We start from the raw sequence: 22488 nt of genomic DNA on the forward strand, positions 1-22488 counted from the left end.
AAATATTAAGTACTGTAGGGCAGCTGAGGAAGGCAGGATGTACCTTCCTTAGTACATAAAGGGGGGAAATGCTCTTCATCAGACTCTGGAACAGTCGAGTCTCTCTGATGTTCTTCCACCACCAACCTTCCCCTGTTTGCACTCTCCAGCTTGCCCTCTTGTTTCAGGATATGAGTAACTTCCACTTGTTTCAAACTGAAAGCTGTTCAGAACCTTTGAAGGGGAACCCTGTGGCCTACTGTGCTTTGGTTGGCACAACATGCACTACTGATGTCACCACCACACAGCCCTCGCTGGCCTCTTCCACTTTTGACGGGCCAGTTTTATACTGGCGGTGCAGACTGAATAGACTGGAAATCTACGTTTGTCCCTATTCAACACATATATTTCCAAGGAACAGTGTTTCAATTCAGCTGGATGCTTCCCCCACTCCCCCTACCGATAAACCCACAGAGCCATTTTGAAGGGCATGAGGGAGTCGCCCCAAAAGTACGATTTACTTTCCATCTTTGGAATAAAAACAATTTTGAAAAAGTGTAAATTATGTATTGTTAGCTATACTTCTGTTGTCCTCCAGTGAGACCAAGGTCACCTAATTCTCCACCCTATATTAACCTGGTAAGGTAAGGTGGAGAGCCACAGCAAGAGTTTATGACTGGTAACCTGCAGGAGACAACAACCACAAGGCACGTAACACCACATTCATGTTAGTGAATCCTCTGGGCTGATCCTCATCTCACCACGACACAAGCCCTACACAACCGACTCTTCTTTCCTCCTCTCTGCTAAAATTCTCAACAGCCCAAACTCATCACCTCAACTACTCAACACTCCTTCGCCCTTCCCTTCCTTTGACACCTTATCGATGACTCCTTCCCTCTCTTTCCTCCTTGAAGCTGAGGACTCACAGTCTGTAAATGAAATCAATATCTGATACACCAGCTCTCCCAGTTACAAAGAAAAATAACCCCACCACACACTGTTGCTGCCACTGCCAAGATCTCAATTATCCTGCGAATACACCAGATTTGTTCCAGGTTGTTGGGTTTTATCACAATGGCTGAATAAGGGCTTTTAATCAAAAGGCCATAAATCAATGGAATGACCAGCTCTCGTTCCGCCACAATCTGAAATAATTTGTAATAGTTTTGCTCAACTATTGTTTCTTGTATAATTTCCACCCCCCTCGCCCCACCATAGCATCTGAATAGGTTTATTCCAACAGCAGTGCTGCATTTATTCAATGGCAAAGCAGTTCTGTGTCCTGAAGAGGTTAACTTGTGAAGCGCTTGGCTGCTCTCCAGCCTCTTGACTTGAAATCCTGCTAATGCAACAGCCCAAGAAGCGCATGGGCTGGCCATGATTAATAGACTGCTGAAGACACTGCTTTCCACAGAACACACACTTTTCATTCCCTTGCTTCCATAGATCATGGACTTATCCTCAAAATATCTGACTGAAATTGAATTTGGCTTCTCTCTCAACCGTTCATTTCCTATGTTATACAAGGTTATATCCTTTTTCTGCATGAACAAGAACCAAACCAGCTGCAGTTCCTCAGAAGGAAAATGTGGTTCCAATTACAAAAACTGGCCTGAATACTGAACCGCAGCTCAGATGCTGTTCTAATTGAGCCATCATGGAGCAAGTCTAAAGTAAAGAAATTGGATTAATTAGGTTTCTAAAAGTTCAACATAAGGAATCTTGGCAGAGGGGTGGGTGAGGAATCAGTACTTAATAGAGGAGATGGTATTGTTGAACAGAACAAGAGGTGATCCTTCCACTGGAGCTTTTAACAGGCTTCCAGGTTACACAAAACTTATCTTCAGGCTTATATGCCTGAACTAATAATGCAACATCAATCAGCAAATAATCCAGTCTATTCTGGTTTTCAGTGGATAGGGCCATGTGTTCTGTAAGACACAGGGGGTGGAAGTTAAAGCTGTGTTTGTGAATTCTTAGTACTTGTAGTCTCTTCAAGCACTGTATCTAAATAACACAGATATAGGGGAATTTAAGGGCAGGCCCCACCTGCCTCCTACACTGAATACTTCCGAACTTCCTATGATGAATAGCAATGTCAACATTTGCATGAATGTGACCAGAAGCCATCAAACAGTCAAACACTCTGCAGTATCAGGATTCCTAATCACACAAAGTTTCTGCCAACTTTCATATGAACTCAAGGAGAAGCCCTATCGAGATTTTGCTATTCATCATGGATAGGGTTAGGGCAGTGATGGCGAACCTATGGCACCTGTGCCACAGTTGGCACACAAAGCCCTTTCTTCTGGCATGTAGCAAACCTTTTGAAGTGGCTGCAGTTGGGATTCCCCTTTACTCTTCCTGTTCTGGGTCCTTTAACTTCCTGTCCATCCCCATGATTCCCCCCTTAACTTCCTGTCCGTCCTCATGATTCCCCCCTTAACTTCCTGTCTGTCCCCATGATTCCCCCTTTAACTTCCTGTCCGTCCCCATGATTCCCCCTTTAACTTCCTGTCCATCCCCATGATTTCCCCTTTAACTTCCTGTCCATCCCCATGATTCCCCCTGAAACTGCCACTTCCTGTTCCGGTTCTGTTCTTCCGCAAGGCACGGCACCCACTGGTTTCTTCCTCACCCCCTCATTTTGGGCACTCGAGCCAAAAAAGGTTTGCCTCCACTGGGTTAGGGTCTGGGTGTGGTGGCGGCGGCACCAGTGTGTGCAAGGATGTTGTGTGTGTGGCTCCATCTATTAAACTGATGCATATATACCCTTGGGGTACCATATGTTGGGAGCAACCTAATGGTATATAACAACAACATATATTTAAGCAAAAAGCCTAAGCAGTACTTGTGGAATTATGTTAAATTGTAGGGTTTGAGGACTGTGAGGAAGATCAAAGAGAATAAGGCAAAAACTATAAACTGCAGGTATGTCAAATAAACAAACAAATGGATGAGTAAGTCAAGAAACAAATATAATTCATGTGGAAACGTTGCCATATATTGAGAGAACTGATATGTTTCCTGGGTTTCCAAGTCCAGTCTTTTAATACTGTTTGTCCAAAATCACTTGGAGGGGGTCTTTTAGGGGGGACGGCTGTTGCTTACTGGCAGAACAGAACTCAAGCTGAGAAACACATGATCTTGATTAATCTGCTGCCGGTGTAAGGAATACACAACCAACTCATCATCCCACTAAGTTACTTAATGGGCACAACACATCCATGTCTTCACATTTCACAAGGTTTGAAATAACCAAATGGGTTTATCCTTAAAATCCTCATGCCTTGTCAAATGGGAACTCAAGAACACAGACAGAGAAAAAACACAACTGTCATCCTCTTTCAGAATATATCCCTTATGGTAGGTTCTGGGCTTGGGATTCCCTTGGTGTTCTTGGACAGCTCCTATGGTGCCATATATAAAAGAATACAGATGACCTCAGGAGGGCCTCTCCCTCTCTTAAAAACAGCAGTGTAGGTACAGGTTCAGACACTTTTTTGCCCAATATTGACATTTCTCTTCCACAACAGTGACTGTAGTCCAGAGAGTCCCAGAAAGGCATCATCACACTGTAAATATTTCTGCACAGTGTCCCAATACTCTTGGTTTGTAAACAAGCAAGTGCAGACCTATTCAGATGTTATGCTAGCTGGTGTTCCAAACACAGTTAAGAGGGAAACGCCTTTCTCTCAGGCGTGGCTTATGGGAAAAGGTTTTTAAAAAGATCACACAAAATTGTTTACTGCTTGGTGTTTAATTAGTTGTTTCTGCTTCCACCATCTTGAGAGTTATACGATGTCCATCAGATAATGGAGTTTTTGCCTGGCTTTTTGTTTCCTTTACGTTCTTTGTTTCTAATCTTTGCTGTTGTGTCCCTGTGTTTATTTCTGTCGTAGCGGCTTATAGTAGTGGCTCGCCACTAGATGGGCGAGGTATAAGTTCAATCAATAAAGAGAATGTTTTATAAATATTGAAGAAGTATGAAACTGTTTACAGTATTAAAAAAATTCCTGTAAACCATTTTTAAGCATCTCAATTAAAACAATAATCTAATAATGTACATTAAAAAGGAATGGAAAACAGCACAATCCTTCAAAATTCTTGTCCTTATCAGGTAAGCAGCTGTCAGTGAGCAGAAGGACAAAAAGAAAAGGACCAGCCTTTCTTCCCCCTCCTGGCAAGATATTCCAGGAATAGCCACCAAGAAGGTCTTCTCCTTCTTAGTTGTTCCCTAAGTCAGAAGGCTGGGTTTACACTCTGGCAGTCCAGTTAGCCTTGATTCAATTCCTGTTCAGAGGCTCTGCTCTAACTGTCCCAATGTGCATCCATTACGGAAGGCAGCCACTTTAGTAACAGAACTCTAGTTATCGAACCCAAGAGGTTTATCTGGCACCACTTTAATGGTCTTTTCAGCACCAAAAACTTGTTTATTCCCCTTGGCCTTTTCAATAACTGATGTCCTAGCTCTTTTAGTCATATGTATTATAATCCTGTCTTACCTTTTAAAAAGTGTTAAAATTGTTTGGTACTGCAATTTTAATGGCATATAGGTTTTGTGCCTCACTCAGAGAAGTGCTGTTTTGGGGTAGCCACTGTTTAAGCATGCAAGTAAATAAATTCTTTCCTATTGCTTGTTTTCAACCATCCCAGAAATCTGAGAAAACAGTAAGATATTAAATGACTCCCACACCTTAGATGGTTCATGGAAACCTCACTCAGCCATCAGACTTATTCAATGGCCTTGGCCTATTTATTCACTCTCCCTGAGCCTAAGATTCCTCCCAGGACTGTTGTGAGGATAACACAGATGGCAGAGGAGGGAACTACCTTCGGAGGAAGAGAAGGATAAAAATTTGATTAATAAATATCTGGGGCTCTTATTCATTTACACTGAATTTTTGAAAATAAATCTGCCCCACCCCACCCCTGGTCAGTAGCTCTATGGAAAGGCAAAAGAGTACATTTTTGTGTGTGTGCTCTGATATTTTTAACTTTCAAAGGAGATCAAATAACTGGAAATGGGAACCTTCTGGACCAAAGACCTTGGAAAGAGAAGACAATACTGAGCTAGATGTGTGTCTTTATGTCCAGAGAAGGGGTACAGATTGAGGGAACAGACTCTCAAGCCAACGCAAGTGCTCAAAATTAGTTGCATAATTCTATTATTTATTTATTTATTTATTTATTTTATTTCTATCCCGCCTATCTGATCATATTAGACCACTCTAGGCGGCTTACAGTAAAAACAACAATGTAATTTTTAAAACTTTACAGCAGAAACTTAAATAAAAAATAATAATAATAAAGAACAGAATAAGAAAAAAGATCGTCAAGGGTTTTCTGTTGGGAAGGCCCGCCTATACATCAATGTTTTTAGTTGTTTCTTAAAAATGCCCAGCGAGGGAGCCGCGCGAATCTCAGGGGGCAAGTTGTTCCAAATATTTATTTATTTATTTGTTTGTTTGTTTGTTTGTTTGTTTGTTTGTTTGTTTGATTTATATCCCATCCATCTGGTCTGGTTGACCACTCTGGGCGGCTTCCAATAAGGTGTATACGAAAACAAGAATTTTACAAACAGTCCATAAAACATACAATAATAAAACAAATAATAAATGAAAGAGAAAATAAAGAAAGAATTAAATATTGACAGGAGGGAAGGCCTGAACATACAACCATGTTTTTAGTTGCCTCTTAAAAGTGCCCAGCGTAGGGGCCGCACGAATAACCAGAGGAAGGTTATTCCAGAGGCGAGGAGCCACCGCCGAGAAGGCCCGGTTTCGTGTCCTTTCCTTCCGGGCCTCCCTCGGCGTTAGGCTCCTCAGCCTCACCTCCTGGCTCATGCGGGTGATCCGAGTAGATCTAGGTGGGAGCAGGCGTTCCACCAAGTATCGGGGTCCTAAACCGTTTAGGGCCTTATACGTAAGCATTAACACTTTGAAGTCATGTGGAAACGGATGGGCAGCTAGTGCAGCATGGCCAGAGTAGGAGAGATATGTTGGTATTTTCTCTCTCCAGTAAGGAGTCTGGCCGCCGCATTCTGCATCACCTGAAGTTTCCGCATCAACTTCAAAGGGAGCCCCACGTAGAGCGCGTTATAGTAGTCTAATCTAGAGATTATGAGTGCATGTACTAAGGCAGTGAGCGCCCCCGTGTCTAGGTAAGGTCGCAGCCGGGCAATCCGCCAAAGGTGGAAAAAGGCGGTGCGGCCTACCGACGCCACCTGCGTTTCCATGGTGAGCATCGGGTCCAGGTGTACCCCTAGGCTGCGGACCCCACTCTTCGTGGCCAGGGCCACCCCCCCAAATTTATTTTATTTATTTATTTCATTTATATCCCGCCTATCTGATCGACGGACCACTCTAGGCGACATGAGGGAGTTTCCGAAGCCACCATCCACAGGGCCACCCACCCTCAGAACTTCCGTATTGTCCGGGTTCAGCCTCAGCCCGTTCTCCTGCATCCATTGCAGTACAGCGCCCAGGCAGCGCTGGAGGGACAGGACAGCATCACCTGCAGTTGGTTGAAAGGAGATGTAGAGCTGGGTGTCATCAGCATATTGATGACACGATGCTCCACACCCCCTGATGACTCCACCCAGCGGCCTCATATAGATGTTAAACAGCACTGGGGAAATAGTCGACTCCTGTGGAACCCCACATCTGAGACTCCACAGGGCCGAAATACTCTCCCCAAGCTGCACTCTCTGGGGACAGTCCTCCAAGAAGGAACGGAACCAGGCCAGAGCCAAGCCACCGATATTTGGTTTCCAGCCGATATCTAGGACTGGCACACCAGCCTTATAGAGCCTGGGAAGGCATGCTGGACATTTGGAAAGGCTGTTGCATCAGGCTAGTAAAAAAAAAAAAAAATACTAGGAGTCCTGCCTTTCTGTTTTCTCCCTCTAGATATTTTCTCCCTCCCTCAGGTTCTACTTGTTTCTCCCCCAGGTCCCAGAAACACATGGGGGCTCCTAAGGTTTTCATCTCACCTCGAAAGATTACAGGGCTGCCCATTCAAAATTGGAGAAGGACAGAGAAGAGGACGCCTGGGGGACCTGGGGAGAGCGGCAGGGTATCCCCAGCAGAAACACAACAGGGATCATTAATGTAATGTCTCCCTAGTATTTCAGACTGCTCTTTCAACAGGTACAAAATGAAAATACAGTGGTGCCTCGCATAGCGAGGTTAATCCGTTCCGGATTAACCTTCGCTATGCGAAAACATCGCTAAACGGGACTAAAAAAGCCATAGAAACGCATTGAACTTCGTTCAATGCGTTCCTATGGCTTTAAAACTCACCGTTAAGCGATGTTGTCCCATAGCGCCGCCATTTTCGCGCCCTCGGTAAGCGAGGGCAGGGCGCGAAAATGCGGCGCGGACCTTCCGGCGGCCATTTTCGAACCGCCGATCAGCTGTTCTCCCCCGCTTCGTTTTGCGAGGATCGCTAAGCGAATCGCTTAGCGATCATCGCAAAGCGAAAAATCGCCATAGGGGCCATCGCTGAGCGAATGCTCCAGCGATGGCCCGGACCCCCTCGCTATGCGAATTCATCGCATAGCGAAGCACTCGCTAAGCGAGGCACCACTGTACGTTCATACACAAGGTAAAATACTACATGTAATTCCAACAGACGGATTCTTTTAAGGGAGAGAATTCCAATGTTCAAAGAACTCTACTTAAAAGTGGCATACATTACCTTTAAAATCAGAATAAAATGCAGAAAGACTCACCTCTCCCTGGAAACTCTTTAGTAGTGGAGCTACCTGTTTGCGCAGGTCCTGCAAGATAAAAGTAGAACACATACACATCAAGATACAAGCCAGAAAGGGAGAGGGGAGAGACTTTTTGAATACAGTACAGTTGAAGTATTTCCATCACTTACTCTCACAGCACTTCTTTCCACCAATTTTATCATATTAGCTGAAGGCTGATTACATTTTTAATCGAAACACTGCTATGAGCACGGAGTGCAGCAAAAATCCATTTTTAACTGGCTTATGTATCCAGCTTGATACACAATTACGATTGTCCCAAGGGAGGAGAATTAGTTAACAAAAGCCTGTAGTAATGTTGGATAATCAGTGAACTCCTTCAGTCTAACAACTCAACTGAAACAGTGCAATGAATGACTAATGGGATGTAAAACATGTGTAGCCACATGGAAAGGGATCAAGCTAGACCCCCGTTTGAAGCACAGCCTCCTCCTGCCTTGCCAGGAATTTGCCATCATTTATTTAGATTTATGGCCTTGCTGGTTCCATGGGATTTACAGCAGGCCTGATTACGGAGAGTGAGAGCATCCTGACAGCCCGCTCCCTTCTCTCCAAAAATTGTCTCCAAAAACAAAAAACAGCTCATCAAGCTGTGAGGAAGGTTTTTTACCTCCTGAGCTTCCCCCGCCCCCAAGTTGGATCTTGATTAATTTACAGAAGAATGGTAGTAGTAGTAGTAGTACTGTAGTAACAAAATTTATAACTGGTCTGTCAATAGAACATTTTCAAGACAGAGAACAAAAAAGAAAAGGAACACAATCAAATCTTTCGAAAGAGTGGTAAGTGACAAAGTGAATAGATGGCAGCTGTTAAGAGTGATGAGGTACTTTAAAACCAGGTTGTGCAAATGCAGTATCTAGGTTTATGCCTTAACTGAACAAAAGCGGGACATGAGCAGAGAGACAGCAGTGACTCCCCCCGCAAAACACTTAAGTCTATATATATATTTTTAAATATGAAAATGCTGGCATTAAAATAGCCTGACTTTCTGCTCAACACAACTGGGGCACCAAACAGTTCATACTAGTATTTAAACAACAACAACAGAAGCTTAATATAGCAATGCAATTGTAAACATACAGCCTTCCTGCCTTAAAGGGACAAAAAAGGGGTCAACCATGTGATTCAGGCTACAAACCGGCCAGGCTAATAGGAGACTGAAACAAAAAGCATACAGTTGTACCTCGACTTACGAACTTAATCCGTTTTGGAACGGCGTTCGTATGTCGAAAGGTTCGTAAGTCGAAGTATCATTTCCATTGAGATGCATGGGAACGGAATTAATCCGTTCCAGCATTTCAAAAAATTACCTTCAGAGGTCTCAAACGGCTTCCTCCAGTGTCGGGGGAGGAACCATTTGAGACCTCTGAAGGCGACCAAACGGCTCCATTCGCAAAAAAATGGCATGGACTTGTGAACGGAGCCTCGACCTCATTCGTAGGTCAAGGCTCCATTCGCAAGTCGATGCCAATTTTTGTGAACGGAGCCTTCGTAAATTGAAAAGTTTGTGTGTAGGGACGTTCGTAAGTTGAGGGTTGACCGTAATAACAAACAGGAGACAAAAACACTGTGCCACCTTAATGGCAGGTTGCCTTATTCCAATGTGAACTTTCATGGACTGAATGTATCTCCACAGATATTAGAGTAAGACAACAGGATTATCTAATCAGTGGTTGAGGTCTTTGGCTGCAGATTCCCCACTGGGCCTTCTTGACAGGGGCTGGACCGGATGATCCATAGAGTCCCTCTCAGCTCTGCAGTTTTAAGATGATGATATTTATACATAGCCCCCTGACCTAGTGAGGATGATGGACAAAGGGACAATGATTTGTTAGTAATGGAATAAAACTATTAGGCTGAGAATAATTTCAATCATGCTTGCACAAAATAACGTGGCTGCTTTTTTTGAAAACCAGCCATCTTCATGTGTCAAAATACTCACAGAACAAGGAAAGCAGCACCCCAGTAAAGCAGACCAAAGTGGGTCTCCCTAATTCCAACCCTCCCTTTCTCACCCATTGATCCCAGCAGGCCCACAAGCCTCACTTGAGGAAGGTTTATGAATAAGGAAGGACAGAAACCTCTCTCTTTTTTTTGCATAAAGAAGGAACCTGGAGAAGGTCTGGAAGCAAACCGGAAAACTAAAATACAGCGAGTAGTCTTGGGTTCAAACTAAACAGCAATGCTAACTTTACTTTCCCTTTTAGTGTTCATCACAAAGAAAAGAAAGAAAAATGCAAAAGGGACAAGGGAAGAAAAACAAAGCAAGACTGGCCACTGTGGAGTGTCAGCAGGACTGGGAGAGCTTTACATTCTGTTGCATTACTGCACGCATGAGATGCTCACGGTCAGCCCTCCTACATTCCCAACAGGGAAGCTTTGCTCCCAATGTAAACAAAAGCATGAAGGATTTTCATGGGTAGGGGGCTTAAATTCCCCCCCCCCAATTCCCCTAGAGTCACCACACCAGAGCTATTTGTGTTTAAACAAACAGGCCACATTTATGCTGAGATCCTGTAACTTGAGATACTAGTGATTCGAGTCACACAGCAGCAGCCATTTTAGACATGAAAACCGAGGCAGGCTTAGGGAGTGTTGTGCTGGATTAGACCTAAAGTTTATCTAGTCTAGCATCCTATTTCTTATACTGCCCAACCAGACGCCTCTAGTTAACCCACAAGCAGGAAATCCCACGTTATTTGATATGCTTATCAGAGCAGAACTCAAAGTCTGGGAATCGGCATTTATTCTCATAGTATATTTCTGAAACTTGGTAAACTTACATTTTAAAATGAAAATAAAAATAATAATATACAACATAGACTGCTCAAAAATCAATTTCTCACCTAGTGCACCTAGTGGACAGAGATTCCCCCCCCCCCCCCAAATTTAAAATAACTGTTAGTAGAATATGCACATCATCTATTTGGAGTCATATCTCTTCTTGCTTCTGATTTTTTCCTGTTGATTAGTTTTATTGTAATTTCTTTGTTGCAGTATTTTATTTACTGTAAATAATGCTCTGCCCTATAGGGATGGAATATAAATCTAAAATACAAATAAATAATAAATGATCTATTTAGAATATTCTCACATTTGCTATTCCTGATGAAATTCCAAAATGACGGAATCAAGAGATAAGACCAATAATAGAATATCTGCGTTTTTACCAGTAACCTGAACATAGGAAACAACGCCATACCAAGCCAATTTCCTACTAAGCTTTTGGCCACTCAGCCCAGCATACAAAGGACAAAATAGTACTGTCCAGTTGCTTTGGGTTGTAATTCCCCAAAGCTGTCATCAATAGCTAGGCTATCTGGGGCTGGTGGAATCTATGATACAGCATACCTGGAGGGCCACTGGCTGGCTGTCTTTGCTAGTTACGGATATGGCCAGTCCTAGCTGAACATACCAAAGATCACATCTAGGCTGTTCTGCGAAGCACAAGTTACAACAGTACTAAAAGTGACTTAAGTTACAGAAGGCACAGGATCTGTTCTCCCATCAACTCAAAAGTGCAGCACATGTCCAGTTACAGGAAGCCAGATTGTGGCTGAGTATAAGAAAAAACCTCTTAACTGTTAGAGCAGTATGACAAAGGAAGCAATTACCTCAGGAGGCGGTGAACACTCCAACACCAGAAGCATTCAAGAGAGAATTAGGCAATCATCTGTCAGATAGACTTTGATTTGGATTCCCACAATGAGCAGGTGGTTGGAATCAATGGTTTTATAGGCCCCCTCAAACTCCATGATTCTGTGATTCAGATTTGAGCCACCTCACACAGAAGATGGCAACTCCTGCCTCACCGCATCTTATCGCCCACCATGAAACAAAGAAATGAAAGAAGCTCATGTTCAGAAACGCATGCATCAAACAAGTCAACTGACCAGGAAAGCAGAAGTGGCTGTAGCTTAATGGCACATGGAAGTCTGGAGACAAAGCTGGGCTTGCTTCCATGCCTGCTCTGTGCAGAAAGAACTAGAACAGCCTCCCACAACTCCTCAGCTTTGCCAGATGCATCAGATCGAACCCTTCCCCATCATCAGGTTGGGGAAAGCCTGCCCAGGCTCACTGTCAATAAAGCAACTGCTCAGTTCACAGAATCATTTGCACAGCACTGATTGAAGTCAAGGTCAAGAATTGTGAGGAGAGCAGCTTCCAATGCCAGTGATTTCACAGGCCCTTCAAATACAAGTAACAGCCAAACAAAAAGGGTCAAAGAGCTTGCATTAAGTGCTGATTAATCCAAATAAAAGTAGAGGGGGACACACACCAATTATACTAGAGCTTCTTTCAAACATTACGCAGAAATAAACTCAGACTTGCCACCAGGAATAGAATATCCAGTGTGGTGTAGTAGACAGAGTGATGGACTAAAAGGCCCGGCTTCAAATCCACAATCAGGCATTGAAACTCATAAAGCCACTCCATAAATATCTCACTTACTTTGAAAGCCCTATTAGGGTCACTGTAAGTCGGTTCTGACTTGACAGTAAATAACATTACATATAACAAAACGACACCACAGGCACTCACATCACTTTCAATGTGTACGGTAAACATTCCACCACATATTAGGAGCCATTCCAGGCCACGGAGAGACTGAGCCAAGAAAAAATCCAAATCACGTAGGTTAACCAGACAGTAGTTCAGCTAGAAAACTTGGTCCATGAAATCTACCTCATTTAGCGGCTTCAGTCTCAGGACATGGCTGACCCAAGCTGGATGGCAAGGGTTAATAGGTGAATAGCCTCCATTCACTGTGAGACTTACTAAAAGGTAAAGCAGTGCCTTCCTAAAACAAACTACTGGTTCATCCAACCTAGCACTGTCTACTCTGACTGGCAGCTGTTGTTCATGGTTTTAAGCTGAGGCATTCCCACTCAAGGTGCTAGACATGAACCTGGTACTTCCTGGAAACTAAATCAGACCTTTCCCTAAAATGACAAGATCTTAGCGGTAGATTTGTTCCAGCGACAAGAATCTTGGCTACAGACACGTAGTCCATCTCTGGTCAGGTACAGTTCCTGTTGCCTCCAATCTGATGAGCTGCATTACTTTTTTTAAAAATCAAATTATTTAGGAAAAAGACATTCTTCCCCAAAAGCACTTCTTGTATTTCTATTAAAGCTGTAAAGAACCAAGTAAGGAAGAAGAGAAGGTTAGGGAAGTTAAGGTAAACTTTTCAAGAGATTTAACAGACAATACTGAAGTAATAGGCTGAGGGGATTCTCTTTTAATAATTAAGTGACCACAGAAACTGCCATGTGGCAACAATCCACATGACACATCCAGTGCTAAAACATCTGTAACAACAGAGGAAAGAATGGTGGCCCAGAAGTCTCTGATTTGTATTTTGCATGTAATTTTGTGTAAAAACACTACATAGAATTTTTTTGTCAAATGGGGAAATCTACTGAAATGCAAAAGCTGTTATTTTTTTTAAAAAAAAGCTCTTGGAAACTAACACAGCAAGGGAAAAATGTTTGAAATTCTTCATTCTCGCCTTTATGAACGAAACAAGCAGAGATCTGCATGCCTTCTAGTGCACACCCCCAGCTTGCCTCAGAAGAAGGGAATGGTAAACTTCTACATAGAAAACCCTGAAAAGGGTTACAGTAAGTCAGAATTGACTTGATGGCACACTTTTATTATTCTTATTCTTAGTAGTAGTGGCTCAGTGTTTTAGGTCTCTGGAGGTGGAGCCGAAGGTTGAGAGTTCAATTCCCCACTGTGCCTCCTTGACAGGGGGCTGGACCTGATGATCCATGGGGTCCCTTCCAGCTCTGCAGTTCTAAGGCTATTGCTTTCACCTTCAGGGAGCTTTGTAACAATGTGGTTAACCTGTAGTACTGCAGCTGAAATCTGCTCATGACCTGGGTGCAATTCCAGCTAGCCAGCTCAATATTCACTCAGCCTTCCAGGTTCAGCAAACTGAATACCCAGCTTGGTGGGAGGGGGGGAGGTTTCAGTGCAATGCATAGCCTGCATATAGACTGCGAACTACCCAGAGAGTGCTTTAAGCACTATGGGGCAAAAAGCAGCAGGCTTTTTGTTGTCCAAACCAGAATTGGAATGTTATGATAACTGCGGTTTCTAATTCTAATTTCAAAGACAAGCACTAATCATGATGATTCAGACATCATGTCACATGATGATTAGGCTAAACTAGGTTGTCTGAATTGAGCTACTGAGAAATCAAGAGGTAGATTTTGTTCTAAAACTGTAGTTCAATTTTTGTTCTAAAACTGTAGTTAGTGCTTGTCTTTGAAATTAGAATTAGAAACCGCAGTTATCATAACATTCCAATTCTGGTTTGGATGACCCTTTCTCCCCACCGATGAAAAATTACCCCTCAATGTTATCTCATCTTCTGGAGAGAGGGAGAGAGACTAAGGAAGTGACCTGCTGTCTACTTCTTGCATCTGATTCTGAAAAAAAAAAAACTACTTAAGAGTACATTGACATGTTGGATTTTCATACCGTTTTCAAAACAAGCCATCAACCTCACCCTTTCATTTCAGTCAACAGCTATGAGGCACCTCCTGGCCCCTAAATGGTCTCATTCTCCTCTGCAGTCTTATTCCCTCCACCCTAGCCTGTATGAACATGCAGCTTTGTCTTCTACTATTCTCCAGTGAAATGCAGGCCTGGTTTGACAAAATGACCCTACGGGGATCCTACGACCTAAACAGAGTTCTCATCCGTAAAGGATTGTATCTGTAAGCAAAATGAACTTGGTAGGACAAGTTCCTAGATTTCCTGACTGCGTTGCAGCGGGTTTTTGCCCCCCTCCCTGCATACTTCCTGCACAGTGGCTGTAGAGTTGGGGGGGCAGCAGCCCAGTCGCATTAGCGTCAGTGACATCATTAGTTCAACTGTCGCCTCCAATTCTGGAGCCAGCTCATCATGCTGGAGAGACGCTCCGACTTCATGACTGTCTACCTCTTTTGCATTTCCTCCCTTGTTAGGAGACATTTAATAAGAAACTACCAAGTGACCCTACATGGAAAATTGGCCGAGGTTGAATATTATGATTCCAGACGCCTTCTGACAAGGACCCGAGAGTAACTTATGGAGAAAGGAGGTGTTCTGCTGGCTCAAGCCACATAAGAGACAATACATTCACAGTAGGCACTACAACTTTTTTAAAAAGAAGAGGGTGTGGTTAGACATAAATGAATGAGTTGCTGGAAACAGCACACACAGCAGTACATATGTTAACTCCTGACTTCATTCACTGTTGCACAGTAAACAAGACTTTTTAAAAAACTGTCGTTAATGCGACATGGCAATCTTCTTCTTCATTGGGTCTCTAAAGCCAAAAGAGAACATGCCTATTTTTACAAGCAGCTCTGCCACATCTTTGTAAAATGAGCAATGTGGCAACTGCTATCTTTCACTCAAAGCAGTATCACTCAATGGGTTGTCGTTGGTTTTGTGATCTTAACCTGCCTTGTTATGCTTATTGCTTGTGCATGGGTTTCACAAAACACATTAGTTTTTCATGAAAACAGCAGTTCTATGCAAACTGTATTTTATACGAATTGCGAGGGGAGGCAGTATCATGGAGAACATATTAACTGGCATTGCAGTCCTGAACTGTAGAAAGATCTCTACAGTGAGGGGGCTTGGAGAATCTTCAGAATGTTGCCATGCCCACATGGCCAGTCTTGATTAAAATCTTCAGAATGAAGAGATTTCTTCATATCTCCACGTCCCTATAATTGTGATAGCTGAGATAAAAACCACACTTAAAAAAACGAAGAAACAATTTGATCTTCACTTGAAAAAAGGCATTCCCTTAAGTGTCTCTGCAGGAGACACTGTTCCACCTCTGTCATGGTGAGAGAAGGGATGTCCAGTGCAGAGACAAGCCAAGCAGCCATGGGCAACCTTTTCTCTCAGAACCTAATATCCATCCATCAAGGCCGATGACTTACAGGCAAGCAGAATGGAAGGAAAAGCACACAGTCTCTGTGTGGAGGATGACTCTTAACTTCTGGGAGTCTTTCAAGTCCTTTGAAATTTCAAGGATTCTTCTCTCTCCTGAGACTCTTGTAAGGTGTGTCATGGCACACAGGAACATCTGTGACAGTTCCAGTATATTTGAAGAATAGACAAAAAAGTTTGCATATTTGGAATCAAAAAAGGAAGAGGGCAAAGCAGCTGCTTCCATGTACTGCAACTTTATCACTGAATTATGGCTCACTGACAGTTCTCAGCAAGGTCAAAGGGCCATGGCAAAGTTCCTCTAAAGCAGCGTGCCCCCAGAAGACAAGGATCAGAGGAGCCAGGGGCTGGTGGGTGCCGACAAAGGTTGACAGAGGTCAAAATTTCAGGGGGCATAATCTGAACAAATACAGTAGGAGTTAGAGAAGACAGCTTTCGAGCTAAAGACAACGGAAAGAAGCAGCTAATTCTAAGCCCCTTTTGTACTGGATCCAGTCCCTTAGGGTTGGGTGACTGGCTGACCTAACAGCTGGATGATGTTCTTGCAGCCCAGAGCTCGGCCTGACAGGTTTCCTGAAAGAACAGAGCAGGGCGATGAAGGAGGAATGGCACCTGAGTGTGGTCACTCGGAGCCCCAGTCTGAGACATCTGAGCTCAGGATCTTAAAGTGATACACAGTTGGAAGGATTCATCCATTCCAGAAAGGAACGTCTGCCTCCCACACACCAACCAGTGCATAGCAGATAGGTGGAGAGCCCGTTTTTACTTTAAGCAAAAATCCCCTTCTCAAAAAAGTGCCCTTCTGCTGAAATCTCATTCACATACCTGTACTAGGTAATCTTATGTACAGAAGCTGAGTATTACTAGAAACAGGGCCTTTTCTTGTCTGACACCCCGACTGTGGAACTCCTTTGCTAGACCTTGTCAATTCTGGTCAAACTTCAGATATGCAACTAAGCTGATAATTACCTTCAGGGCCTTTACTGATTAAAAATGCTCACAGGCACCAAATAAACACAAACTCTCCCTTGCCTAATATACATATTTTATCACTTTTCATTTGCTTAATATGTGCTCTTATACTTGTTTTACATTTGAGGCACTAAAGCTACTTAGGGGCCCAATGTGATGGAAGAAAATAGTTGGATTTTTAAAAATCAACACAGGGAATAGCCAGAAGGTAGGCAATCCTCAGTATGGCCATCCCACAGCTAAAGAAGCCAGGTATTTCCCTTTCTTTGCAGCCTAGCACTTACCACCGGTACTTAAGGGCAAATACTGTTTTTTGCTGGTCATAATTTCTGAAGGCTTTATAAAGAGGGTGCCTTAGGAGGAATGTCAAGTTTTTCAGAACATCAATTTGCTCATTTACAGGTCAAGAAGAAAGAAGCAGCAGGAGATGTTCCCATAAATGACTGAAGGGGCCACTGGGCCATTCATTAAGTACCGAGCCATTCAAGATCAATTCATTTACTCTGGGACACTGCTGTTTCCACCTATGAAAATACATCAACCCAGAAATCTTGTGTGCCACAAGAATCTAAAGTACACTATTTTTCAATTACATCTATAAGAATGTTGTTATCTTCACCTTCTGCTAAATAAAAAATAATAACCCTAACTTTGCTGTAGCAGAAAAAAAGAACATGTTGGTGCTTTAAGAATGATTTTAGCTCACAGATCCTGTGAAAATTCCATTAGCTTTAATTATTTATCAGAAAAAGATTTAGATTACTGTTCCTGACCTATTTTTTCAGCACACAGGCCCGCCCAATAAAGAAATGAAGAAGAATAGCATTTGCAAAGAAGGATGACTTACTGAGGTTCAGCAAATCTGGTTTTATAACTACAATTCAAACCAAAAATGTGCCACAGAACCATGGATATGTGCCTCTGAAGCTGCATCAGGGTGTAAACCCTAATAGGTTTACTCAGACATAAACCTCTTCTACTTCCTGCCTGGTCCAGCTATTTCATTTTTAGTCATTAAAGTGAAAATGCTTTTGATCATAGAATAATAGAAAAAGAAGTTACCTACCTTTAACCATAGTTCTTCGAGTGGTCCTCTGTGAATGCACACAATTGGGTATTAATGTGCCTGCACAAGACCTCTCGGAAGTTTATAGAGCTTAAAAACATGTGATTAGAGGGACGTTCCCCTGTGGAGCACATGCTCCACCCACCAGAGACCTCCTCGGTTCCCAAAAGTCCACCGCTGTCAGAGGTAAGTGTAAATGACAAGTGACGGACAGCAGGGAGGATGGCTGGGATGTGTGGATTCATAGAGAACCATCAAAGAACTATAGTTACAGGTAGGTAATCTCTTTTTCTTCTTTGTGGTCTCTGTGAATGCACACAATTGGGTGACTAGCAAGCTCACTTTGGTGGGTTAGGACGTCACTGAAGTAAGGAGGTTAGGACGGCTCGGCCCAAGGCTCGAACATCTAGCCGGTAATGCGAGGCAAATGTCAACGGGGTGGACCAAGTGGCAGCACGGCAGATGTGAGAAATGTCAATGCCACGTTGAAAAGCAGTTGAGGTTGAATGAGCTCTGGTAGAGTGTGTGCAAAGAGCACCTGGAGCTGATTTGCCTGGAGCTGGTCTGATGACATCTTCTTGAACAGGGTGAACCAAGGCTGTCTGGGCCACCATGGTGCAATCAAGATTGCATTGGATTGAGACTGACAAAGTTTTATGATTGATTGTTGGATTAGTGGAATCAGAGAGAACAGATATAAGATGTTGCGAGTCCAATCAATCAAGAAAGCGTCTCCCTGAGAGTGAGTGCCTATTGCCGCTCTTGAACAATACAGGATGCACTTTGAGTTGTGAGGGGAGGCAAAAACATCTATTGTAGGGGTATCCCAGTGGTTGCAGTTGACTGAAAACGGTGTAGTCTAGTGACCATTCGTGCAACAGTGAGCTCCCTATCCCGAAGGGCTGGCATCGGTTGTGACCTGTGTCGTGAGCTGGAGGGGAGCAAACGATCGACCGACAAGAAGATTTGGACGGTAAGCCCATCATGAAAGTTGGTTGGAGAGTTCTTTGAATACTAGTAACTGTTTGTAGGGATGATTCTCAGGTTGAAAAGAGAGAGGAACCATGATTGAAGAGACCTCATTTTTAGTCTCGCATGTTGAATGACTGCTCTTGTGGAGGCCATGAACCTTAGAAGATGCTGGGCATGATGAGCTGTGACATAATGTAGAGGTCGAAATACTTGGATTGAGTTTCTGAATTTGTCAACCCTTTCTTGTGGGAGAAAGGCATGAGCTTGAGAGGAGTCTAATTGAACTCCTATGTAGGTAACAGTTTGAGATGGGTCGAGGCACGATTTTGAAAATTTTAATTTGAGCCCGAGATCTGCTATAAGGTTTAAGGTAAAGCAGGCATCGTTCAATGTGGTCTGGTAGGCGTCTGAGACGATCAGCCAGTCGTCTATGTATGGAAAGACTGTGATTCCCCGTAGATGGAGGAAGGCAGCAACAGGAGTGAAACACTTGGTGAAAGTTCTGGGTGCTGTTGACAGACCGAAGGGGAGAGCGCAGATCTGATAGGCGGTATCGTTGAAATAGAAACGTAGACATTTTTGATGTTGAGGGTGGATAGAGATATGAAAATAAGCGTCTTGTAAGTAGATGACTACGAACCAGTCTCCAAGAGAAAGGAGAGGAATTACGGTGTCAAGGGTAGTCATTCTGAATCATTTGGGGTGAATGTATCATTGAGTTTTCTAAGGTCGAGTATTGGCCGGAGACCTCCATCTTTCTTTGGTTCCGTGAAGTAACAGGAATAGAAACCGTTGTGGATATCTGTGGAACTGGATGGATAACATGTTTCTGGAGAAGAAGAAGTTGTCCATAACTTCTCATCAGAGACTCCAGCGGATCTGAGCCATTCATGGCAGCGTAGGGCAATGGAAGTGGTCATTGCTTTTGATGCTGCGTCTGGAAGCTATGTGCCGTTGTTTAGCTTGGTTTGAAGCTTCCAGATGTATGTTTAAAACTTCTGACTTGGTATCATCAGGGGCTGCCTGGAGTATAGGAGGTACCCGATTCCAAAGTTGGTGCTGGTAGGCTCCCATGGCAGCTTGATAGTTTGCGACCCTCACAATGAAGGATGTGAGCGAATAGACGCCTCCCTAAGATATCACGTTTTCTCCCTTCTCTATTAGTCGGAGCCATGGAGGACTTGTTCCGGGCTCGAGACTGGTTAGATTCGACTATGAGTTTGGGATGGGATGTTTTGAGAGAAATGAAGTATCCATGCCATGAGTTTTGCAATGATTTTCTACTCTCCAAGAAATATGGAAAAAAGATGGGGCTTGTCCCACGATTCTTTTACGAGATCAAGCATTGCTGGAATAAAGGCAAGACTTTAGCTTGATTTATATCATCAAAGACTAAGTCTTGTTTTTGAGGCGGAGGTTCTTCTACCGCTAGGTCTAAAGATTTAGTCATCCTTAGAACCATTTGGCTATACGAGGTAAAGTCCTCTGAAGGGGTCAGTGGGTGGTTTTCTGCCACATCAGAGTTCAGAGTGGGAAGATTAGAGGGTGATTCTTGAGAAGCGATCGAAGAAGGAGCATGATCAGAGGTAGAAGAAGTTAGTGAAGGGGAACGGTATTGTGGTTTTTGTGGTAAAGGTTTCGAGGTTGGGGGCTGTTGAGTGAAAAGTGGATCAGACTCAGACGGAGGGGGGGTGGACCTGTGTAAGTAGTAGTGGCTTGAAAGGATGAGGGATGATGTCGACTCCGAAGTAGAGATGTAGTCGGTATCAAGCATGCCGGTGTTGTGGAAGGTTTAGAATGTTTAATTGGTGGGTGGTCAACATGTTTGGGACAGTATCTGAAGGCTGGTTTGACAGGTCAAGATATTTGTCGATAAACTGTGCTTCTGGAAGGTCAGTCATGATGTCGATATCAAGGTGGAGACGGGGAGTGATGGAGAGCGCATGGGTGAATATGCGATGGCATGTCTTACAAGTTTAGGATCATCACAGTAAAGCAGCTCCTTGATCTCATCTCCATGGGAATATGTCTCATAGTGTACGCGGTACTAGTCTCGATAGTCATCTCTCCGATGGTATCGGGAGGGTTCTCTATAATATACATATTCTCCACGTGGTGGTTCATATTCAATAGGAGAAAGGTATCTGTTTTTTGCTCGTTTACGAGGGGGTGATCTTGGCGGATAGTCGAGCTCGGAGATTGGTGGAGATACTGCCCGCCCTGATAATGCAGGGTGGAATGGGCCGAGGCCAGGCTGGATGGGACATGCACTAATGAGGGGCCAATTGGAAAGAGGCTATCAACTAAAGCAGTGGGCTGGCCTAGAGGTGGAGATGAGACATTGCCTAGATTTGAGACAGCCTCCAGAGCTTCTCGTGAAAATTCTTCTAAGATCGGCGATGGTATGGTCGTCTGAGGTGGATCTGGGTGAGTAGGTTGTGAAGATTTTCTTGGTTTATTTATCTTAGTCTTGTTTGTCTCTTTTCGATTTAGATGGGTCCTTCAATTTTGGATGCTTTGGTGTTGGTGTCGGCTTCAGTCTCGAAGACTTGGGATGGTCTTTTAACTTTGGAGAAGGTATGGTTCGGCTCAAGACTGAGCGAGGTGGATCTTGCCAGGAAACTGGTGGAGACCCTGATTCTATCTGTGGAGTGGGCAGAGGAAGAGATGTCTCCCAAAGGTGAGATCTGAGACACTGTAATCTCAATTTGAGTGCCAGTTTAGTTTTTTACACTCTGCACAGTTATGGTTTTGATGTTGTTCTAGGCAAAAAAGGCAACAATAATGCCTGTCAGAGAGCGGGATTTTGTTAATGCAGAGCATACACTGTTTGAAAGGCCCGGGGGGGGGGGGCCATAAAAGAAGCGGGGAAAATAGGAAAGTGTTTGGAGGGGGGGAAATGGATCAAGAAGAAAAGGAGAAAACAGGAAGTAAGATAAAGAGGAAGAACTCACGAGGGAACGCCAAATAAAGTAAAAATGGACGTGAGGCACGAAGGAATAAGGCTTTCAAAAGCGAAAGTGGTGGTTCTAGATCTTTGAAAGGACTGACCTGAGTGGTGGCTAAAAGGAACTGAGGAGGTCTCTGCCGGGCGCAGCATACACTCCACGGGGAAACGTCCCTCTAATCACATGTTTTTAAGCTGTATAAACTTCCGAGAGGTCCTGGGCAGGCACAGTAATACCCAATTGTGTGCATTCACAGAGACCACAAAGAAGAATAATGGAGTTAGAAGGGGCCATAAGGGCATCGAGTCCAGCCCTCCACTCAATACAGGAACTCCAATCAAAGAATATCTAACAGATGGTTGTCTAGTGGTCTCTTTATGCTGCCAGTGTTGGAGCACTCACCACTTCTTGAGGTAACTGCTGTACTTTCTTAAGAGTCAAGACATTTTTCCTGATATTCAACTGTAATCTGGCTTCATGTAACTTGAGCGCATTATTACGCGTCCTGCATTCTAGGATGATGGAGAACAGATCTTGACCCTTCTCTGTATGAGACACAGAGGAGTGGTAGCATATCTCCCCTCAGTCGTCTTTTCTTAAGGGTTAAACATACCCAGTCCTTTCATTCTTTCCTCATAGGGTGGTTTCCAGTCCCCTGATCATCTTTGTTGCCCTCCTCTGAACTGATTACAGTTTGACAGCATTCCTCTTCAAGTGTACAGAATGAGATGCAGGACCCAATGTAAGTGCGAAACAGAGGGGAACTAGTACATTGAATTTGAGACTATACTTCTGTTAATAGAGCATAAAAT

General features: G+C 43.6%; 1 protein-coding gene across 10 annotated transcripts in view; it reads right to left on the reverse strand.

Moving 5' to 3' along the window:
• Positions 1-22488, reverse strand: part of CUX1 (cut like homeobox 1) — a 328228-nt gene that overhangs the window by 155563 nt on the left and 150177 nt on the right. For 9 of the 10 annotated variants that reach the window (XM_072978284.2, XM_072978277.2, XM_072978282.2 and 6 more), the window contains exon 3: positions 7718-7765. In XM_072978284.2, the coding sequence (XP_072834385.2) occupies positions 7718-7765 (48 nt within the window). Of the gene's footprint in view, positions 1-7717; positions 7766-7869; positions 8002-22488 lie in introns of those variants that run through there. The other variant, XM_078379386.1, reaches the window with a different exon arrangement.

Source organism: Pogona vitticeps, chromosome 7 (genome assembly GCF_051106095.1).
Source record: "Pogona vitticeps strain Pit_001003342236 chromosome 7, PviZW2.1, whole genome shotgun sequence".
In the NCBI taxonomy this organism is placed as follows: domain Eukaryota; kingdom Metazoa; phylum Chordata; class Lepidosauria; order Squamata; family Agamidae; genus Pogona; species Pogona vitticeps.